This window comes from Typopeltis vanoorti, chromosome 26, assembly GCF_054136105.1.
Source record: "Typopeltis vanoorti isolate ZY-2024b chromosome 26, IOZ_Tvanoo_1.0, whole genome shotgun sequence".
Lineage (NCBI taxonomy): Eukaryota > Metazoa > Arthropoda > Arachnida > Uropygi > Thelyphonidae > Typopeltis > Typopeltis vanoorti.
In genome coordinates, this window is record NC_143574.1 from 17,782,150 (window position 1) to 17,806,849 (window position 24,700).

At 36.4% G+C, this 24,700-nt stretch overlaps 1 protein-coding gene across 2 annotated transcripts in view; it reads right to left on the reverse strand.

Moving 5' to 3' along the window:
• Window positions 1–24,700, reverse strand: part of Letm1 (Leucine zipper and EF-hand containing transmembrane protein 1) — a 213,599-nt gene that overhangs the window by 182,476 nt on the left and 6,423 nt on the right. Inside the window, exon 2 of one of the 2 annotated variants that reach the window (XM_090414926.1) lies at window positions 11,016–11,539. In XM_090414926.1, coding sequence (XP_090271052.1) covers window positions 11,016–11,528 — 513 coding nt within the window. In that variant the 5' untranslated portion in view covers window positions 11,529–11,539. Of the gene's footprint in view, window positions 1–11,015; window positions 11,540–24,700 lie in introns of those variants that run through there. The other variant, XM_090414927.1, reaches the window with a different exon arrangement.

Below are 24,700 nucleotides of genomic sequence, written 5' to 3' on the forward strand. Positions count from 1 at the left end.
CCCCCAGCAGAATGGATCCTACACAGTTCTACAGTAAATCCAAAATTTCCTCAAAAAGAAATGACATTTTAGATTCAGCTGAAGATGGCTCTCTCTACCCATGAAGGATAAAGAAAAAGAATTTATTACTATATTATCACCCAAGAATGCAACCAGGAATATTACTGATGAAGATGCTGGTGAAGAAGATGATCCAGCAATGATAAACAATTTGCCTAGACGCATTCATATTTAAGAATTTAGGGACACAAAATACACGTGTTGAAATGATTATTTTACTAATTATTAATAAAATAACAATTGACGTTTTGACCCCTGTATCGAAGTCATCATCAGAAGGATACATGTGTATAGGAACAAAGCTACATGCTGTTGCACTCTAATAAAGGTAAATTAAAACTACGTTGTTAACTAATCTTTTTTCTTAGCCTGACCTCTAGTGATATCTTGGTCTTCCTCCTGCAAACCTGACAGAGAACACTTGTTTTGCTAATCTTTTCTCTCCCATTCTGTTTAAGTGACCATACTACCTGAGATTAGCTCAGCTAATACATTCCTGGATGTTAACAATATTAAATTCTTTCCTAATATCCTTGTTTTTAATATTGCTACTGATACCATCTTCAGGTCCCTAATCTTTCTCAGGACTCTCATATCTGAGGTCTCTAGTCTTGGTCAAGTGTTTTATTTCTAACCCAGCTCTCATATCCATAAATTAAAATTGGCTTGAACACTGTCTTGGTGTTCTTACCAGGAACACTCAGTAGGAAAATACTTCTTTAATTCCCACATTCAATTTCATTTCCATTTTTATATATGGGTACTATGAGAGCTCTACTCCAATCATCCAATCTCTGTCCAGGCCTTCTGAACCATGCAGAGCAAGACTTTTATACCTCCATACTTGAGCATTTCTGATCAAATATCATCTACTCCTGCTGCCTTTCCATATTTCTGGCTTTTGATGGCTTTTTCTATTTCAAATATGGATATTATTTCTGATTGCATGCCTGTTGAGTGTTTTTTACCACTGTGCTCTCACTGCTTGTTTCATTTAGCAGTTTTTTGAAGTAATTACTCCATATATCAAGGATGTATTGTTTTATCCTTTTTTCCAGTTTTCATGTGACTTTATTATCTCTAATGCCTTTTACAACACTCTTTCCTCCATTTCTGAGCTTTTTCAACAGCCTCCAGAATATTTTGCCACCTTCCTGATATTTATTCATGTTCTTACTCAAGTCTTCCCATGACTTTTGTTTAGCTAGTTTTACAGTAATTAGCTTTCTTACATTTGTCTCTGTATTCTCTAAGAACACAAGCTGACTTATTTGCCAGGAACTTTTGATATGCTTTCTTCTTTTCTTTAACTGCCTCTTTAACTTCTTGTGTCCACCATGGACTTCTGATTTTTCTATCTTTGTAGACAACCTCATCAAATGTCTCTCTGTCCGAATGTTTTCTTCAGGGCTTGACACTGAATCTCCAAGGTTTGGTTCCTGTTCTCAAACTTTAAATTTTTCTTGAATAATGTTTGTGTATTTTAGTCTATTCACATCTGAGAGCTGCTCAACTTTCATTCGCTTTAAAACTTTCATACACACTCTTCTTTTCAATATGAAATTCAATTTTATCTTGCTCAAGACTAAATGGTGATCACTTCCAATTTCAAATCCTCTGTACACTCTGGTGTCCTGTACCAGTGAGAAAACATTACTATCAACAATAACAAAGTCAATGAAACTTTTCTTATTCCTTGCCTTTTCTCTCCACGTGTATTTATGTACATTTTTATGTTGAAACATTGTGTTAGTAATAACCAGTCCATGTCCTGAGCAGAAATCCTACAGGTATTTGCCATTATTATTAACTTTGATCTTTTCTCCAAATTTTCTCAAAATATTTCTGTATGTCTGAATTTCCTTCTCTAGTATTTAGATCCCCAACAAGGACAACTTTTCCTTTTTCATTGTTTCAGTTGCTTTCTCTAAAGCAGTGATTCTCAACCACCGTGCCACGGCACTTGGTGTGCTGCGAGATTTTTTAAGTGTGCCACCATTGCGAATACCCATACAAAAGCGGCATCAGACAAGTGGTTCAATCAGTTCAACCTTTCTAGCGGGGACTGGCTGAACCAATGCACATGGCTATTATAGTTCTGGCTACTGGCTAACAAAGCTACATATTAGTTTAGTCTACTAGTCGCCCGCTTGATGTGTGCATATGGTTAGTTACAACTTATATATTCGTTTTCGTACGTGCAATACCAAATATTGTGTAGTCAAACTTAATTAAAACGGATTCAAAGGCAATATACAATATGTCGTTTTTTAATAATTTTTTGACAAAATTATTTTTATTTTCAATGAACCCCCTAAAATGGATAAATGGATAAAAAAAAGAAAGCTTAATGATGATGCTAGTGATCATGCTAATGAGCCCAGTACAAGTAAAGATGTTTCCTCCGCCAAAAAATGTAATGTTCATCGTAAGTATAATGATGACTTCTTAAAATTTGGATTTACATCTATAATGGAAAATGATAAAACTGTTCCCAAGTGTGTGGTATGTGGTTGTAAATTATCAAACGGTGCTATGGTTCCGAGCAAGCTCCAACGTCACCTGCTCACTAATCATCCTTTGCTAGCATCAAAAGACAAAGCCCACTTTCAAAATTCATTATCTGCAAGATCCAAACAATTAAAGATTTTTAAAAAGCAAATTAGTGTGTCTGAAAAAGCTCAGATAGCTTCTTATGAAGTGGCTGAATTAATTGCTCTCAAATTAAAATCTCATAATTTGGCTGAAGAAATTATATTACCTGCTTGTCATAAAATTGTAAAAAGAATGATCGGTGAATCAGCAGAAATTAATGTTTGTAAAATACCACTTTCAAATGACACAATTCATCGCAGAATTATAGACTTGTCCCAAAATAGTGAAGAAAATACTGCTAAAACTCTTGCAAATTCAAATTTTGCTTTACAAATCGACGAAACAACTGATATTACAGGAAAAGAACACTTAATTGCATTCGTTCAATTCATTCACGAAAATGATATAATTAATCAATTTTTATGTTGTCGTGAATTATCTGATTTCACAACAGGAAAACATATTTTCGATGAAATTAATTCTTATTTACAAAAAATTTAAATTTCGTGGAATTTGTGCATTGGCATTTGTACAGATGGTGCTCCGGCTATGACAGGATCTATAAAAGGATTTGTAGCACATGTAAGAGAATATAATGCAGATATATTAGTTACCCATTGTTTTTTGCATCGGGAAACACTCATTACAAAACAATTACCATCAGAATTGAAAGTAGTGCTGGAACAATGTGTTAAAATGATTAATTATATAAAATCAAGACCATTAAAAAGTCACCTGTTTAGTCAATTATGCCAGGCTATGGAGTCTAAATACGAATCATTGTTACTACACACGGAAGTCAGGTGGTTATACAGAGGGAAAGTTTTGTCTCGCGTGCTTGAATTAAAAAACGAGATAAAGATATTTTTTGAACAACATAATAATGTTGAAAGTTTATTTTTCACTTGGTTAGAGTATAATAAAATTAGTTTAATCCTTTATCCAAGTGTGAGCAAACAAAGTTTGCACCTGAAAGTATCTTCAGGACTGGGGTAGGTTGGTACAACACCAGGGCAACTCGTTGTAAAGGTGGAGCAAGCTACCAACACTCCTATCTCAGTATCTCCTATAATGCAAAACACATCTCCTTGCGGATATGTCTAATGTTATGCATTATGGGAAGGGCCACTACCCAGACTAGTTTCGACCTTTATTGAGGTCTCTTCAGTGGCAGCCAGGCCCAGGTGGAGATACCAGGCAGAAGCATTTGCAGGTCATCTCTACCTATAGGATTTGCCAAATGGTGTGCCACCCTTTTTTAATAAATTACTCTGGATTTAGTTTTGTGTTTTGTGTATTGTGTTTTGCATTATAGGAGATACTGAGATAGGAGTGTTGGTAGCTTGCTCCACCTTTACAACGAGTTGCCCTGGTGTTGTACCACCTTACCCCAGTCCTGAAGATACTTTCAGGCACAAACTTTGTTTGCTCACACTTGGATAAAGGATTAAACTAATTTTATTATACTCTAACCAAGTGAAAAATAAACTTTCAACATCTTTCTCTAAATCCAGAGTAATTTATTAAAAAAGGGTGGCACACCATTTGGCAAATCCTATAGGTAGAGATGACCTGCAAATGCTTCTGCCTGGTATCTCCACCTGGGCCTGGCTGCCACTGAAGAGACCTCAATAAAGGTTGAAACTAGTCTGGGTAGTGGCCCTTCCCATAATGCATAACATTAGACATATCCGCAAGGAGATGTGTTTTGCATTATAGGAGATATAGGAGATACTGAGATAGGAGTGTTGGTAGCTTGCTCCACCTTTACAGCAAGTTACCCTGGTGTTGTACCACCTTACCCTAGTCTTGAAGATACTTTCAGGCACAAACTTTGTTTGCTCACACTTGGATAAAGGATTAAACTAATTTTATTATAAGATAATAATGATTTTGTTGGTTTGTTGGATGACAAAATATGGTATGCTCAACTGGCTTACTTATCTGATATTTTTGTTATTTTTAATAACATACATAAATACAAGTTTGCAAGGACCAAAAGAAAATATTTTAAACTCAACCGATAAATTGTTGGGATTTCAAAAAAAAAATTACTTTATGGAAGAATAAAGCACAAGAAGGTAGTTTAGAAAAGTTTGAGTCAGTTCCAAAAGATTGTTATAAAATAATTCATAAAATAGTTATTGATCATTTGACAATACTAGACAAAAAATTGTTCATTACTTTCCAAATTTAGAAATAAAAAATTTGATTGGATTCGGAATCCATTTGTGATAAACGACACAACGGTGTATGAACTAACTTTGAAAGAAGAAGAACTGATTTCTGTGTGTAATAACTGAGATTTAATTTCAAAACATTCAGAAGAATCAATTAATTTGTTCTGGATTAATCTTAGATACGATTATCCAACAATATCACAAAAAGCTTTAAGTGTGTTATTACAATTTTCCACATCTTATTTGTGTGGATTTTCAGCTTTGACCGATATAAAAACGAAAAAAAGATCCAGACTTTTAAATCTGGATCATGAAATGAGAGTAGCATTATCATTTATACGTCCAAATATAAATGAAGTTATCAAAAAAAAACATGCTCAAATTTCGCATATTTAATTTATCATTAAATAAACATTTTGTTTACTCTGTAATGCAATTTCATTTTATATTTTATTGCAAATTATTATTGTATGCTATTTTTACAAAATATATTATAGGTACATGAATTAATTAACCAAGTAATTCTTTTAAATTTATCTTATTGTTAGTGTGCCGCCAAATTTTAAAATTATTAAAAGTGTACCGTGACGAAAAAAAGGTTGAGAATCACTGCTCTGAAGCCTCAAAAAATTCCTCCACATCTGCCTTAGTACAACCTTCTGTGGGACCATAGGCACAAATAAGTCTAATTGTCCAGTTTCCCATTCTGGTATTTGATCATATCATTCTACTTGATATCACCTGACATTCAAGAAGATTAGCTTCATACTTAATATTGAATACTACAGATACTCCTTTTCCCTGATTGTTATTGCCTGAATATAACATTTTCTATTTATTGCTTAGAAAGATCTCACCAGTTTTTGTCTTTTTTTTGTTTGAGTCACCTCTATTATGACGATCTGGTACGTATCCAATTCTTCTGCTAGTTCCATTTCTTTGCCATACAGGCTTCTTATGTTGATAGTACCGATCTTGAACTCTGGTGATGTTGAGTTGGGGTGTGTTTCAGGATTTGTTCCAGTAGCTGACTTTTAGCTGTTCACCCTGGTTTCCTGGTGAAAACAACGGGGTCCTTGTTAATCGGGCGACACCCCAGCCGCAATGAAATTTTATCATGTTGTACCATCATTTTACTCGTGGTTTAAGCCAATAAGAATACAATTTGGTGGACTAAATTCCAAACTGCCAGCCCATCCTCATTTGTTCAGTCCAGGTAGATACCTAACGGGTGCACCACGAGAAGGTGAGAATTGGACATTAGGTCAGAAGCCCTGGTCGGTTCTCTGCATTTCTTTAAAGGCTATGTGGCGATCTCCTCTCAGTCAAATACAGCTTTGACCCTTAAGCACCTCTTTCAATAGAACTATACATAGATTTTCTTTCAGGTGATATTGCAATACATCCCAACTAGGCCAGTCAGGAAGACCACAACAAAACTTGAATGAAAGTCAATTTTATCAGCTTAACAAATTTCCACAAATCAGCTTGTGGCAATTTGTATAACTGATGATTTCAAGTAGAAAGCGGGTACACATTCTAATTTTCAAATTGTGTGCAATGGGATCACATAGAATGCAACAGGATAAAAGGCTGCACTCTGAAGGAAGCTCTTTTAATGAAGGAATAAAGTTGCAAAATTGGACATCTTATGTTTCAAAGACATCATCTAGATAATTTCACAAGGGGAATAATTTTGGAAAGCCTGAAGAAGGCCGCAGAATTATTGATATTTCCAGACAGTCTAGAATCTCATATAGCATTATATCGAGGATCATTTCAACCAGTAGAATGTGTTCCAGATGTTTGCTAAGAGATCACCCTCACTCTACCATGGAGCATGAAGACAGATTTCTGGTTATAACAGCAAAACATAATCGATGCACCACAGCAGGTTAGCTTGTAAGTTGGCTCTATTCAAGCACAGGTACATGGATATTTCAACAAACTGTGGCAAGACATCTGCAACAAGTAGAGAATGTTTTCATTGGTTAACGTTATATCCATAAAAATTGGACAAGATACCAATGGGCTAATGTTCTCTTATGTTCATTTATAGATGAGGCATTTTAGTCTTTCCTCCGATTTTAGATGACACTTGATCTGGCGTGAAAGTAGTACTGCTTACCATAAATTACAGATGCCAAGAAATTATATTCTTGGTTTCATCCTTTATTCAAGTGTAAGCAAACAAAGTTTGGGCATGAAGTTATTCATGACTGGGCTATTTGTATATAGAGGCTAAATGGCTTCGCATCAATTGTCTTAGTATCTCATAATGCAATGCACATATCCTTATAGACATTATGGAAAGGCCGCTACTAAGACCGGTTTGACCTTTCTGAGGTCTCTTCAGTGGGAGTCAAACCCAGAAGTGATATATAATATATATTATGGAAAGGCGGCTACCAAGACCGGTTTTGACCTTTCTGAGGTCTCTTCAGTGGGAGTCAAACCCAGAAGTGATACCAAGGTTGAAGTAATGCAGAAGTCATATTTCCATATACAAGTACCCAAAAGGTGTCACACTTTATTACTAAAATGCTCTGGATTAGAGATAGATGTTTTTCATTTGGTTATACTATAAATTAAAGATGCCAAGAAATTGTATTCTTGTTTATCCTTTATCCAAGTGTAAGCAAACAAAGTTTGTACATGAAATCACTTCAAGACTGGGTTGCTTGTATATAGAGGTGATGTGAAGTACTGATGTGAAGTCATCAGCCTCTATATACAAGCAGCCCAGTTGTGATCTGACAAGAACTTTTGGTATGCTTTCTTCTTTTCCAGGCCTGCTTCTTTAACTTGTTGTGTCCGCTGTGGTGATATTTTTCTATCCTTGTGGACAACTTGACCAAATACCTCTCTATCCAGCTGAATGAGGAGTGGTTTCTTTGCATGGAGGGTGGATGAACCGTGGAATGCATTGCCTAATGGAATGGTGAGAGCGAGAATGGTCAATGTATGGACCGTTCTCGGTCCATACATTGTAACATACCACTCCTTACAATGTAAGGAGTGGTATGATAGACTTTGTGTTTCTTAGGGGGCACTTCCCCTCGATGAGTCTTGACAGACTTTATGTTCTTAGGAAGAACCTCCCACGATGAGTCTTTTGACTCCATGGAGGCCTGAATAATAATAATAATCAATCAATTAATGTTTTCCTCAGTTTGCCATTTGTCAATGATACTCCAAGGTCTGGTTCTTGTTTTTGAACTATTTCATTTTTTTTTTTTTTTTTTTTCAATAATGTTTGTATAGTTGAGTCTACAGTTCACCTGTAAAGGCTGCTCAACTTTAATTCTTTGTCAAACTTTCTTACATACTGTCCTTTTCAGAGTTACATTCATTTTTATCTTACTTAAAACTATGTAACACTTTCAATTTCAAATTCCTTATAGTCTTGTATCCTGAACTAGCATGGAGATATATCACTACCAACAATAACATAGTCAATGAGACTTTTCTTATTTCTTGTGTCTTCTTTACATAAGAACTTGTGCATCTTTATGTTGGAACATGGTATTAGCAATGATTAGTCTATCAGGATAGCAGATAGTGTTATTATTAGCCTTCCTCTTTTCTCCCAACTTTCCCAAAACTTTTCTATATGCCTGGTGAGATTCATTTCCTACTCTGCAGTTTAGATCTCCACAAGGACCACGTTTTTCATTTTCTTTATGTTGGCTGCTGACTTGAAAAATTTCTCCACTGCTTCCTTGGCTAAACCTTCAGTGGAATCATAGGTACAAATAAGTTTCATTGTCCATTTCCTCATTCTAAAGTTTGCTTACACTGGTGTTGAATACTATACCCACTCCTTCCTTTCCTTGATCACTATTGCTTGAATATAATATCCTATACTTATTGTTTAGTAAAATCCTGTTTTTGTCTTCTTTACCTCAGTAATACCAATTATGTTTATGTGGTACTTTGCTAGTTCTTCTGCAAGTCTGATTTATTTTAAATTGTTCCTTATAAGGATGGTTTCTATCTTCAATTCATAATTTCTTTCATATTATTGTTTTATTTCTTATTTCTTTTGTTTCATGTGAACGGAGTGTTTTTACCTGAAATCCGCTATAGCAAAACTTGCACTAAAACAAATTATGTGTCTGGTACATAGGGGCTCACTATAGCAATAAACTACTGTAGTACAATTAAGTACCATGGACAGACCAAGGGCTGAATAATCAAGAAACCCTGCTCTAGAGACCAAACATGAACTTTTTTCAAGCTACTTCATTCAGGACTCAAATAAGCATAGCAGTGGTCTCGCACTGGACAATGAAATTCATCTCTTGCCTAAAGGCATTTTCACAAATAACCACAATAGGATCTGAACTCATGGCCAGCTAGTTAGAAAGCAGAGAAATACTTTGCTTTAAAAGAGTAGAATACTTTGCCAGCCAAGTATTCTACAGATTATTTCTGTATAATTGTGTGCTTTGTAGCATGAAACCCTCCAACCCTTAGCAGCACAGATTGTGGGTGTTGCAAAACTAGGGTAATCATTTCTGTCAACAAAAGAATATAGAAGACTGGACCTATCTTTCATATGAGGAATGCAGCAGAGAGGCACAGAATAGGACATGGTGGAGACAAATGGTAGTCAATCTCCCAGAGGGAGAAGACACCTGACAGGACAGGATCTTAGTTCTCTTTCAATTCTGGTTATTATTTTTTTTTTTTTTTGGAAGAACAAAATTTACAAAAAGATAGAGTGGAACAGCTATGGGTTCACTCCTCTCATCCCCCCCCCCTTGTCAATTTTTACATGGAAAATTTTGAAAAACAAGCCTTAGACTCAGCCCTTCTCAAACCTTCTATATGTAGATGTGTTCTCCATTTGACCTCATGGCCTAGACACATTAGACTCCTTCCTCAGTCACCTCAATAGTCTACATCCAAATATCCAGTTTAAAATGGAAAAGGAAAATAACAATATTGAAAGTTTTTCCACTTGGTTCTACTATAAATTAAAGATGCCAAGAAATTATATTCTTGAATAAAGGATTAAACCAAGAATATAATTTCTTGGCATCTTTAATTTATGAAAATACCAATAGTTTATCCTCCCTAGACACCTTAGTAACATGCCTTCCGAATGGTAACTTTTCCTTCACTGTAAATAGAAAACCCACTCACACAGGCACATACAGTCATAAAATTCCCCCACCCTCATAACAATATGGCATCATTAAAACTCTAACCAATACAGCTTATAATCTTTATTCCAGTGGAACCTTTCAACTGAACTCAACCATATACACAACGCCTTCCTATCCAATGGCTACAGTGATTACAAATTTGTAAAAAAAAAAATCAGTTCCTCCCCCATCTCTTCAAAAGGATTTCAGAAATGCCATCAGCATCCACTATGTCTGTGACACATTGCAAAAATAGCCAGGCAGGCCGTTAAAAAAGCACAATCTTTTTTTTAAAAAAAGTGTTTACTTTGGTCAGAGAGGAAGATCAGCCACTGTCCATTTAGATGAACACAAATCTTACATCTGCAATCACAGCCTTGCAGACCATGTATTGGACACAATTCACTGGATCTTCTGGAAAAAAAAACACCATGCTCCACCATATTAAATTTAAAAAAGAAAGACTATTTTTAGAATCTGCAGCGGCACTTAGAAATCAACCTAATCTAAACAAATACTGATGCATAAAACAATAATCATCAGAGGTCCCAGTTTACATCCTAGGCGGCCTAAATACCCATAGAGGGCGCACCACCTAGATAAGACTTTAGTCACCTACATGTTTCACTAAGTATCGTGTCATCTTTGTGAGTGTGTTACAAGTGTTAACTGCACTCCCTGAAGATGTCTCAGTGACTAAGCTGAAATATTGGAATTATCAGAATTAATTTTTAATCCTTTCCTAGTGATGATGTCCTCCCAGCACTTAAGCCTTAACACACAGATTCCACTCATGATACTAACATGCAATAGGTGTACAGCTGTTCATGGGTGGGATTCACATTAAAAAAATATATTGACTAAAAGATTTACTTAAATATTTTATTCTAATACCAAAAATTAGTAAAAAAAAATGGAATGCAAAAGATTATCCACAAGTGTATAATTTTTGCATAGGGAAAAATTAACTTCTTACACTTAAAGTATAATAATAAAAAATAGAACATAAAAATTAAAGACAACAAACCTGTCGATGTTCCCTTCTTGTCAATTCTCCAGCATTCAATACTTTCCACACAAGTCTGCTTGATACTTTAATGTCAATAAACATTAATTTGAAACCATGATAATAATGTAATATCTCATCCCAAATTCTTTTACCTAAAGACCGCTTTGGTGTGGGGGTGGATATTTGGACTGGCATGTGAAGATCTTGCTCCTGTTTTGATTTCTCAACTTCTTCTTTCAAGGCTTTAACTGTTTGTTCAACTTTTGATGGCTCCTTTTCAAAAAGAACAATTCCAGTATGTATTTTACACCTCTTTTGTGAAGAGCATGAAGGATGTAACATATATATATGTGAATGTTTTTGAAAATAAAATGCAGATGAAAGTATATGACCATCATGTGTTGGAATAATACAATTAGTAGAGATAAAGATTTTCTTCCATAATAAAGCATGTGAGGCATTTCTGTGGTAGTAGTATGGCTTCAACAGTAACTGCCATGTTGTTGGGTATGGGCACAGCCTATAGATCATCTTAGTGATTTCTGAAAGAAAAAAAATTAAAAAATTATTTTTTTTTATTTATAACCAAAATATTGAAATTCAACTATTATAACTGACGGTGCAGGAGCATAGTTCAGTCAAAGTTCCAGGAAGAACAATGTGGCTTTCGTCCTGGTAGAAGCACAACTGACCAAATCTTCACTTTAAGTCAAGTCTTTGAGAAATCTTGGGAATATGCCAAGAATGTCTACACGTTTTGTGGACTTGGAGAAGGCATATGACCGGGTTCCTCGGGATAAGCTTTGGCAAGTAGTATAGGAGTATGGAGTGGATGGCCAACTATTAGCTGCCATCAAGTCCATGTACGAATGCCCAGAGTTTTGTGTCAGGGTAAACAGCACAAAGTCTGAACCTTTCACAGTCTCTGTCGGCCTCCGCCAAGGGTGTGTTCTGTCACCCCCTCCTTTTCATAATATTTATGGACTGGATTGATAGGCACAGCCGAGGCAGTGAGTATGTCAGAATTGGAAGATGTAGCATTGGACATTTGCTTTTTGCAGATGACCTAGTTCTGCTTAGCTCTTCCATAGATGACCTCCAGCGGATCCTGGATAGGTTTGTAGCTGTTTGTGCAGATGCCAGAATGAAGATCAGTGTAGCCAAAACTGAAACATTTATGGTCTCAAGACAACCATCCCAGTGCACTCTACATGTAAGTGGAGTCCCAATGAGGCAGGTGGAGAAGTTTAAATACCTTGGGTCCATATTCACGAATGATGGAAAATGGGACATAGAGCTAGATACTCGAATTGGCTTAGCAAGCTCAATATTGTGGGAGCTTGGCCATTCGATAGTATTGAAGCGGGAGTTAAGCCAGAAGGCAAAGCTGGCTGTCTTCAATACAGTATGTCCCAATCCTCACCTATGGTCATGAGAGTTGGATAATGACCGAGAGAATGCAGACACGAATCCAAGTGGCTGAAATGAGGTTCCTTCGAGGGGTTGCGGGACTGACAAGACTCGACAGAGTCAGAAGCTCTGCAATTCGGGAAACCCTCAATACTCAACCGTTGCTTCTCTGTGTTGAGAGATCACAGTTACTTTAGTACAGGTACCTTGTCAGAATGCCACAAAAGAGGCTCCCTCAGCAGGCCCTCTTTGCCAAGCCAGAGGGTGGGAGGCCACGTGGAAGGCCAAGGACTCGCTGGATAGATTATATCCAAAACCTCGGGTGGACACGTTTGGGAATCCCACCAGAATACCTGAGCTTGGTGGCAGAGGATCGTGACCATTAGAAGTTCCTCTTGCAGCTGTTGCCCCCACAACCCAATTAAGAAAGGTAGGCCTTGAAGATGTATGTATGTATAACCAAAATATTGAAATTCAACTATTATGTGAAATGCTTAATAAACTGACAGTAGTGTATGGTGATTACATAAGAAGAGGTATAGTTCATGATTATGACAAAGTTATGTTTTCCAGATGTGAAGACGGATGTTAGTAATGTTAGAATGCAATGAGGGAGAAGCAAAAGACCCAACTGTTTAGGCAAATGGAAACGATATGAAAGATGACATGTATAAAATGAGAAAGAAGATATGGGAATTAATAGAAGAAATGAAAAGCATGACTTACAATTGTAAACCTCTGCAAAGTATGGAGGAATAAAGATGAGAAGAAGAGCAAAGAATCAATGCACAGGATGTGCAGTGGATAGCAGTATGGAGTGAATTTGGAAAGGTACCTGGAAAAAGTTCAGTTAGAGACGGAAAGTGCAAAATCAGGGGAAACTAGATCTATAAGGAGGAATGCAGGTGAGTGAATATAAGATATAAGGGAATATTGCAATTCATGTGCACTAATGCCAAAAGCATAAAGAATCAGGATGTGGAGTTTTTGGTAATGGATAGTTACATTTGACAAAAAACTGTTATTAGTAAGGTAAGACTTGGTTGATAAAGGATGATTTAGTTAGAGGAATAAAAGGTAATATATTTTTGGGAAGGAAAGAGTCCTTCAGGATTAAAGGATAAAGTTTCAGCAAAAAAAAGGTAAAGATATGGAATACAGTGCATTCAAGGCTATACTTAATATCTTACAAGATAGAAGAAAACAGGGCAAAATATAGTTAATTGCTGTCATAGAAACAAGAATAGAACATTAGCATATTTTGTTGACTAGTTTATAGGTGGCAGTTACCTGGAAGGATTTATGTAAGATAGATATTATTTCTAGAAAATTTTCCATGTTACTCCTCTAAATTAATATTAATTTTTATGGCTATTTTGACTATTTTTTCTTTAGGAGTACCCCTTTTATGATATCATTGGCTTTTTACTCAATTTTTAGGGCATTACTGATATTTTTAAAGACAGATGCATGAAGAATATAAGGAAGGAATAATTTTGGACATACCTTTATAGGATGTTCCTGGTTGTCTCCTTTTGGAGCAGCATCAGGCATATAGCAATAAACTGCTAAAGTATGATAGAAAGGAAGGAGAGTGGAAATGTGGAGATAAAAAGATGTGGGAGAATTGCAGATAAGACAAAGGTATGTGAAACTTCCACTCTTAATCTTGATTCATCATATTCTATCCTCCTTTTCCCCCAAAAAAATTTCCATCTTTCACCTTCTTCCGAAAGAATTCACAGCACACCCTTGAAACCCAGGTTTTAAATTCACATACCTTTGTTTTATCTGCAATTCTCCCACGTAATAAATTTAGTTTAATCCTTTACCCAAGTGTAGGCAAACAAAGCTTGCGCCTGAAGTAGTTCAGGACTGAGGCAACTCGTAGTAAAGGTGGACCAAGCTCTCATCACTCCTTGTCTTAATATCTCTTATAATGCAAAGCACATCTCCTTGCAGACATGTATAAAGCTATGCATTAAGGTCTGGCCCTTCCCTTAATGCATAGCTTTATACATGTCCGCAAGGAGATGTGCTTTGCATTATGGGAGATACTGAGACAAGGCATGATGAGAGCTTGGAACACCTTTACAACGAGGTGCCTCAGTCCTGAACTACTTCAGGCACAAGCTTTGTTTGCCAACACTTGGGTAAAGGATTAAACTAAATTTATTATAGTCTAACCAAGTGGAAAATAAACTTCCAAAAAAAATTCTCCCCCATCTTTCTATCTCCACATTTCCACCCCCCCCTCCTTTCTGTAATACTTTAGCAGTGGTATATAAATGTTTATAGCTATATGCTTGCTGATGTGCCGAAAGAAGACAACCAAGAACATCCTACAAAGGTATGCACAAAATTATTCCTTCCTTATATTCTTCATGTATCTATGTCTTTAAAACATCAATAATGCTCTAAAAATTGTGTAAAAAGCCGATGACATCATAAAAGGGATACTCTTAAAAGAAAATAGGCAAAATAGCCATAAAAATTAATAGGATTTCTGTAACCCTTGGAAGTATTTTTCGCATAGGAATAAGAATGTTTCATATTTCTAAGTGATCTGGAGGATTAATTATGGATGAAACCATCAATTACTTTTTGAATTAATTTTAGCTGGCCTGGTTGGTCGAGTGGATAGCATATCTCCTCTCCAACAAGTTGTGTGTTCAAATCCCACTGTGGGCATGGATGCTTTAAAAGCCTTCTCTGGATGAGCTTGTATAGCTCCTTGAGTTTATAAGACTTTTTTTTTTTATGCTCCATAGAAATAATCATGAGTGCTTATTAATTGATTATGGCATATTTTTGAGGAGGATGACATGCAGAGGAATGATATATAAAGCAAACTACAAAGATAATGCTCTTGCGATTTATTTTACAGCATGAATGTAATCTCGAGACAGATGAAATTAATTTCTTAAGAAACAGTCTATGGTCAAAGAAAGACTTGATCTGTAATTTTCCAACTGGCAAAATCAATGATAGCTGAGAATTAAATGAAAAGAATAATTATTTTTCCAAATACTCCAGATAATTTTCTAGAATAGAAGGCAATGGATTACCCATGAGAATTCCTTCAGTTTGCTTATGGAAGGTGGTACTAGTGCTGGATGAGTGGTAGCAGTGTGTTTGAATGGTATTACAAAATGTGTTTTTTCCCCTAAATTATATTGTGTAGATTTATATAATAGTGCTTTTGTGTGATAGCCAGACTGGATATAATCATTGTACTGTGGTATTAAAAGTGTTCGCTTTGGTTGTTATCTTGATTAATGTAGAAGTGTTAGTTAACAATATAAAAATAGTGGCAGCAAAGAATCATATGTCAGCAGCGCAGAAGGTCTCAACTCGGAGATCGAGTTTTTCCCTGGACTTTTCGCAATGGATAAGATGTGATAATTGTTTTATGTAAGCATCTAAAAAATGTTAAAGATATATGGAGTGTTAAATCGAACAATAAAAAGGAACATATTATAGTATGTGAGAAGTACAATGAAAGGTTAGGACATTCCAAAAATGAAAATTCCAGGAATAATCAGAAAATGGATGGAAGTACCTGCGATGATAATAATAGAAGTGATGTGGAAGAGCTCAGGCTCTTTTTTTAAACTAAATGTTTAAAGAAGAGTATAACTAATGTAAATGACAAGAAAGCTAATAAGAAGAAGCAAGTATATAAGGATGACAGGATTGCTTAATATGGCGACTCAATTATTAAAGGTGCAAAAAATAAAGTGCACAAAACATGTTTTACAGGTGGTACAATAAAACAAATATCAGATATTTTGCATAAAATGAAGGAACAGGCATCAGAATTAGTGTGGGCACAAATGACTTGAATAGTGACATAAAGAACATGAAAAGGGATTTGAAATTGTTGCAGGAAGTGAAGGATAATAGTGTCATTGGGAAAGTGGTCATATTTGGGCAAATTTTGTTGCCCAAATATGACAGTAGTGAACTGAGAAGGCAAGCAATGATACTGAATAACAAAATGGCTGAATTGCATCAGGCAGAGTGTGTTCAATTTGTGAATGTATGAAATGAATTAAGGGAAATTAGAATGGTTCAAAGCTGATGAAATGCATTTGAATGGGTGTTGGTCATTTGGAGCAATTGTTGTTTACTAAGAGGTACACAGTGTTCATACGAAATTAGTACTACCACTACAAGTCGGAGAGAGATTTGAGAAGCAAGTTGTGGAAGGACAGGAAGAAGATTGATACAAAGGTGAGGAAGTGATTATAACAGAACAAAGTGATGCAGTGCAAAACAGTATAGACGATATGAATATAAATGAAAATCAGAGTCAAGATCTGGGAAATGAAGAATGTCAGAACAAAGAGAGACGTGCACTATAGCAGAGAGAGTAAAAAGTAAAAAAGGATAATATTTATCCTCAGAGAGTGGAGAAATGTTATGCTTGTATACTAATATATGGAGTATCAGAAATAAAAGGGTTGATTTTGTACCATTGAATCAGTATGCCCAAAGATAATTGACATAAACGAAACTTGGTTGACTGAGGATGATATACTGTCAGGACTTGAAATGGTGGGATATACAATTTTCCAAAAGGATAGGAAGATGAAGAGAGGAGGAGGAGTATTGTCAATGATAGGAGAGGAATTCTGTCCTTCAAAAGTCGAAGTGGAAAATAGTAGTACATGTGAAGATTTTGAAGCTGTTTGGTGTGAAGTTCAGATCAGTAGAATAGTATATCTAATAGGATGCTGTTATAGACCAGGGAATGTGGAGAGTGTTGATTGTAAAATGTTTAGACAAATTGGTTGGCACATAAAAGGAAGATGATCCTAATGGGAGATTTTAATTATAGGAATGTGGATTGGAAAGAATTTGTTAAGTTTCTGCAGGATAACTATCTAAAACAGTATGTGATGGAAGCAACAAGGTTTATCAGTATTAGATTTGGTGATATCCTCACAGGATGTGGTTGTGAATGAGGTATCAACACTGCCACCTGTTGGTGAAAGTGATCATGAAGTATTGGTTTGCAAGTTAGTCAAACAGGAAAAAGTTGTTATCAAGAAGGGCTATATGTGGAACTATAAGGTGGGTTGATGAATTGTAAAGAAAAGATGTTGACAGTGCATGGGAAATGATAAAGCAGTATCTAACACAGGCACTGCATAACTGCATACCAAGAGTTAAGCAAATAAATAGAGTCGGAGTGAGATGAATGAATGATAAAATCAAGCAAGTAGTGTGTTACAAAAGAAGTTATGGAAGAAGTACAAGACAGTTTTCAGTAAACAGATGCATGAAGAATATAAAGTGCATGCCAGAAAAATGATAAGCATGGTTAAAAAAGAAAAGTAGAATATCAGAGGAGAATGGCCAGTCAGGTCAAAGCTAATCCAAGAGAATTTTTTTGCTATGTGCAAGCAAGAGGAAAAATAATTATAGCCAGGTGATGCTGGTGGATAGTTATGGTAACAGAGTAACCATAGCAAATGATGCAGTGGAATTATTTAACAAACACTTCATCAGTGTATATCAGCACTTCCCAAACTGTGGGCCATGGTCCCCTTGGGACCATAGGTTTTGTTGAGGGGGGCCACGAAATAATGAAAACAAATTTAAAATGTTTTAAGACTAAGTAATTTTTTTATCTTAAAAGAAACGTATTTAATTTTTATTATTTCTTTTTTGTTATTTTTTATATTTTAATGGAAAAAAATCACACATTGGTGCGGGTTCACAAATTTTGCTTCCTGCATATTTCAGTACTTAATGAATGTTAGTAAATATATGCTTATTCATATAAGTTTCATTTCAAAGCAAAAATCTAAGAATTGCTGATTCAAATATTTGACATGATATTGACTTTTTGTGTAGCAGTATTGAAACACATCCATCACATTAAATTGTTATTAAACTTCTTTTATGTTTTTAATTCTATCTTTATTATTAATCGTTTTACATTTCATGTGCTTGTACTGCAAATGTACAATAACAATATATCTATCTATATAAAAATATGAGATAATGTGCCATGTCAAATGTGTATGTAGGATGCTAAAAATGTAATATTCGCTGTATATGTTTTGTATTGAATATAAATACAATGAATATTATAAAAATATATGTCCATATTACGATTTTTTTTCGAGGGGGGGGCGTGAAATATTGATATACAGACTGGTCTATAATTGGAAACAGAAGTTTCCAATTATAGACCAGTCTGTATATCTACAGTTGCGATCAATTAGAAAAATTGGTTAGAAATAGAATACAAGATTGGGTTGATGAACATGAGATTCTCTTTGACAGTCAGCATGGATTTGTGAAGGGCAGGTTGTTTTAGCAATCTGCTTATGTTTTATGATAAAGTGACGAATGTGTTGAATAAGGGAGGATCATATACAGTGATATTCTTGGCCTTTGCAAAAGCATTTGATAGACTGCCACATGATAAGTTGTGTACAAGCTGCAGAGGATAGGAATAGATAATAGATAGGAGATTGGCTCTCTGAACGATAACAGCAAGTTGTGTATGATGGAGCCATGCCTCAGAAAAGGAAGGTGACTAGTGGCATGCCTCAGGGTTCTGCTCTTGGGCCCCTACTGTTTAACTTGTTTGTTAATGATATTTCGTGTGGATTGACTTGGGATCTTCAAATGTTTGCCGATGTTTGCTAAAGTTAGGTAGAATTATCAGGAGTAGTGCTTGTGTTAATTCTCTACAGGAAGATTTGAATAGCTTTTAGCTTGGACAAATGATTGGGGTTGCAGTATTAATGTTAATAAATGCAAGCTGCTACACTTTGGGATACAGAGATATAAGTCTAGGTAGTGTACGAATGAAGCTGTACTTCAGGAAGTGGATAAGATTCGTGATCTTGGAATGATGGTGGACAGTGGACTGAAGCATCGAGGGCACATCATACATGTTGCAAAGACTGCACATTGCATAGCTGCTATGATAAAAAGTGCACTGACACGTAGGGATAAGGAGGTGGTGGTGCTGCTATATAAGGCATTGGTCAGATCACATATGGACAATTGTGCTCAGATTTAGTCACCTAGTTTTCATTGTGATGTAGACACTAGAGAGGGTCCAAAGACAAATAACCAAAGTGATATCAGGACTCTACAGTGTTAGTTATGAAGAGCGTTTCAGAGAATACGGATTACAGAGGTTGGAGGATAGGAGGAAAAGAGGAAATATAATAGAGACCTCCAAGTTAGTTAAGGGATTTTATCAGATTAATACAGAAGAAATTATAAAAAGAGTGGATGTTAAGATGGAAAGAACGAGAGGCCATCACTGGAACAGAGGAATAAAGATGTAGTAAAGAAGGGTGTGAGGAGTAGATTTTTTATGTGTAGAGTTGTTAGTTGCTTGAGTGTGTTGTGAGTGCAGGTAGTATACATAACTTCAAAGCTCATTATGATAGATATGTTGCTGGTTGAGTGGGCCTCCCACGATGAGTCTGTTAACTCCATGGAGGTTATTATTATTATTATTATTGTTATTCAGGCCTCCACGGAGTCAAAAGACTCATCATGGGAGGTCCTTCCTAAGAACATAAAGTCTGTCAAGACTCATCGAGGGGAGTTTCCCCCTAAGAAACACAAAGTCTCTCATACCACTCCTTAAACTCATTGACCATTCTCGCCCTCACCACTCTATCAGGCAAAGCATTCCACGGCTCAACCACCCTCCATGCAAAGAAACCACTCCTCACCCTCTTGCTCACAGTTTCCTTTCGTAACTTCCAGGGATGGCCTCTTGTCATCACTCCTTCCCGCTGTTCAATTAAGTGAAAGAACTCCCCAGTGTCAACCCTGTAACCACCTCTCAACAGTTTAAAAGTCTCAATCATATCACCTCTCCTTCTTCTATCCGCCAAACTCTGCAGTCCATATTCCCTCAGCCGATTCTCATAACTATCCTTGTACAGTCCTGAGACCATCTTTGTCATCTGTCTTTGTATCTTTTCCACAGTTAATTTATCCCCTTCAAATCCTGGGGACCAAATCTGAGAACAATAATCCAAGCGTGGTCTGATCAGAGACTTATACAACGGAATGATAACCCTCTTATCTCTGCAGGTCAGTGTCCTTCTCATAATTGCAGCAATCCTCTGTGTTACCTTCACCACCTTTGCAATATGTCCCCTAAACTTCAGGTTTCTATCAATCATCAACCCCAAATCTCGTCTCCCCAACTTCCTCCAGTATAACTCCTCCCATGGAGTATGCAGCATCCCATCGATGTTTCCCAAACCTCAAGACCTTACATTTTGCTGCATTAAACTGACACCCCCATTCATTTGCCCATCTATCTAGCTTATTCAAATCCTCTTGCAGGGCTACCACATCTGCACTATTACTAATAATCCTTCCCAGCTTCACATCATCCACAAACAACTGAATATCCCCTTGCAATGTCATTGATATAAAGGTTAAACAATAGAGGTCCTAGTACTGAGCCCTGTGGGACCCCTACTTGTAACCTTCTGTCTCCTTGAAACTGCTCCACCATACACAACTCTCTGATACCTATCAGACAGCCAATCCTGAATCCAGTTGACCAATCTGACATTCAGACCCATGTGTTGCAACTTAAATATCAGCTTATCATGTGGCACCCTGTCAAATGCCTTTGCTAAGTCTAAGAAAATTGCAGTATATGCCTTTCCCTCATCTAATGTTCTTGTAACTTTATTATAAAAGGCTAGCATATTGCTAAAACAAGAGCGCCCTTTCACAAATCCATGTTGACTCTCACAGATAACATTACCCTCATCTGCCCAGTGCTGTATACGGTCCCTCACTACTTTCTCCAAGATCTTAACAACTACTGATGACACACAGACTGGTCTATAATTAGACACTTCCAGTCTGTTACCACCCTTATGCAATGGCACTATCTTACCTTCCTTCTATTCCCTGGGCACCTTTGCCAATTATTATTATTATTATCCAATAATAATAATTATTATATAATTAACTTCTAATTAATTTAAATAATTAAAATATCTGCAATGGAATCATTAGAAAACTATTCAAGAATGTTTAGAGATAACGATGAAAAGAAAAATGACTGAATAATCTTTAGAGAGAGAACATAGAAAGCTGGAAAAAAATTTTGCATGCTGGACTACCAAAAGAATTAACTGTTGGCCTTAGTAGACAATCTGAGTTTGGTTGGTTGGTTTATGGTGCAAGAACAGCAAAAGGTCACACTGAACCATAGCAAAGATTACAGCAGTACACACAGTCAAAGGTTATAGCAATACATAAATAGTCAAAGATAAATTAGTAAACAATATAGGTGCCTCCAATGCGCAATTTGAAGAATAGTTGTTTTCGTCGGGAATGAGGAAAATCCTTATATGGGGTTTTTCAATTGAAGGTGTGTTAACCGATCTCATACAGAGGTAACAGGGTTTTTTCTCCCAGAAACTCGGGGTTTTTCATCTTGCATACAGACAAATCAGCCTTCAGAGCACACGCAATTTATAGACAAAAAAATACTGCTGTTGGTGATGATTGGCAGTAGATGGTTTTGATAGTAGGAGAATTAAGTAGCAGTGGAAAGGGTGATATGTATTTAGCAAAATAAAGTAGAATGCCCTCCCGTGATGAGTCCTTGGACTCCCTGGAGGTGTCGTAATAATAATAATATGCACAAAAATTAAGTTTAATGCAGTATCTACATATAAACAAAATTACAGATAAAGGTCACAGCAATACACAAGGTCAAAGGCTACAACAGTACATAAATAGTCAAAGATAAATACATATAATATGTATGTACAAGAATTAAGCAATGAAATCTACATATAAATAAAATTACAGCCAAATGTGTTTGTACAAATTAATTATTTGGAAAAGGTTAAATACATCATGCAATCTCTCTCTCTGAGTGATAACATCTGTCTAAGTATATAAGACTTGGCTACATAGGTAAAAATTTCATTTCTCTCTTGTATAAAGTGCCAGCCCTCCACCAGAATATGACAAATAACAAGATGAGTATCACATTTTCGCACACAGTTCTCTTTCTACGTTGATTAGAATGCCGATGCCTAATTTCAGGCTTAATGTCACGTAATTTGTTAATGCTTCCTGCCATTGAGTAATTAGATTTGATCTTATAAAGTGTCTGTATATGGTACTGTCAAACAATATGTGGAGAAAGTTTGAGCTTATCCTGCAGTTGCAGTCTCATTTCCCTTAATTCCAATGTGGCCAGGAATCCAGCACAACCAAACATCAAAATTAAGGGTCTTCATTTTGTACAAGTGTAACACCACATACAGAACTGGATGTGGATTGTACATAGGAGAGGAGATAGCCTGTAAAGAGCTCATAGTGTGCGTATAAATTTCACACTTTTGGTAGTGGTGTCCTTTTCTATGCACAAGTGCAAGCTGAATGGCATGCAACTCTGCTGTATAACATAGCAGTACAACCAACACAGGTGTCGGTTCTTGAGTATCAGTATAAATGGGCAAGAAATCAGAGCAGGCTTGTGTGCATTAAACAATTGCAGGTAGATAGATAATGGAATATGAGACTTCTGTAGCTGACTAAGTGAGATATAGCAGGATGGATTGCAAACATACCATAGAGGAATGCTGTTATGTTTGGCGTAGGCAATATTGTCAACAGCTTGCATAATCTCTTTAACATACATACCAAAAGGACATATGGCAGTCTGACATATGTGATATTGAGCTTACTAATGCAGAGAAAAGTGACTAGTCCATTTAGGATGATCTGGAAGAAACTAACTTTGGAGCATAATTAAGAAACAATTGTTTCCATCTAGGTGATAGAGCCAGTTACATAAAGATTTTGAGTGAGTGATGTGCGAAAGGCACCAGTAGTTATCCATATAGTCTGATGGATGGGATCCAACCATCACAGGTTATTCTGCCTCACAAAACCACAGACTTGAGACCCATAATCCAGCTTTGAACGTATAAGCACACGATAAACACGAAGAGATGAAGACCGATCTGCATCCCATTCAATACAGGAAAGAGTGCGAAGGAGATTCAATGCTCTCTTGTACTTTTCTCTTCATTGACGAATGTGTGCAAGGAAGAGGAATGTAAGTTTTCTGTCAAAGATGAGTCCCAAGAACTTAGCTTCTGTTACTATAGAATAACAGTTCATCCCATTCTTAATTCAGTATCTGGGTGAAAAGTGCGTTTTTGGCATAAGTGTACACACACTTTTTTCTGTTGAAAACCTGAACCCATTACTAAGAGCCCATAGAGAAACATGATTGATTGCTTGCTGATGTTATCTTTCAATTACCCTCATGTTATGAGAGTGACAGTAAATCGTGAAGTCATCAACATATAGAGCATTGTCTACATTGGGAGGAAGCTGTTCAGCGATTGATCTAACTCTAGCAAAAAAGTGTCAAACTTACAACAGAGCCTTGGGGAGCACCCTATTCTTGATGATATGGCCATGATAGCATACTTCCCACTCTGAATTGGAAAGTTTGCCTGGACAGAATTTTTAATAAACACAGAAAGATGTCTGCTAAGACCTATGTTATAGAGGGCTTGTAAGTTTTTCCACGTCAAAGAAAACTGAAACCAGATGTTCTTGCTTCAGGAGTGCATCTTTAATGGAGTTTCTTTAACTACTTGGTTATACAATTCTTTGTATTATGCTCTCGTTTCTGATTATTGTTTTTTTTACTTTACGTATGTTCATGTTGCATTAGGAATTGCAGTTAATTTTTTTATGATGAATGTAGCATGAGGAGGATGTGTCTGTTGGCATTTTGTGGAGGAACTGTATGTATTTTAGTGTGTATCATGAAAGGCAGACAGGATGCATAGTTTTATAAGGTGGGAGGGGAGGTGCGTGTGTTTTGGAGGTGGCAGGCGAGATGTTTTTTTTTTTTTTTTTGGTGGGTGGGATGTTTTTGAGGTGGGACACAGCACAGAGGATGAAGGTGTTTTTGAGCTGGAGAAGATGAATGGATGTGATGTGGTGGGCAGGTGTTTTCAGGTGGAAATGGGTGGGTGGTGGCATGTCAATTTCCCCTGTGATATCACTTCCAGGAATGTGCCCACTGGGTGGTGAATGTTTTCTGAGTGGGAGCATAGCTGGTGAGTGGGTATACGTTAATCTCCAAGGGCTGCAGGCTAGAGACAGATGTTTGGTACTTGTTGGCTGCATTTCTGATTCCCCCCCCCCATGTTTTCAGGTGTTTTTTGTTGGTGTTCGAGTGGTGATCTGTTCATTTCACTATCTTTGGTACCTTGCCAGATTTAGTGTTTTGG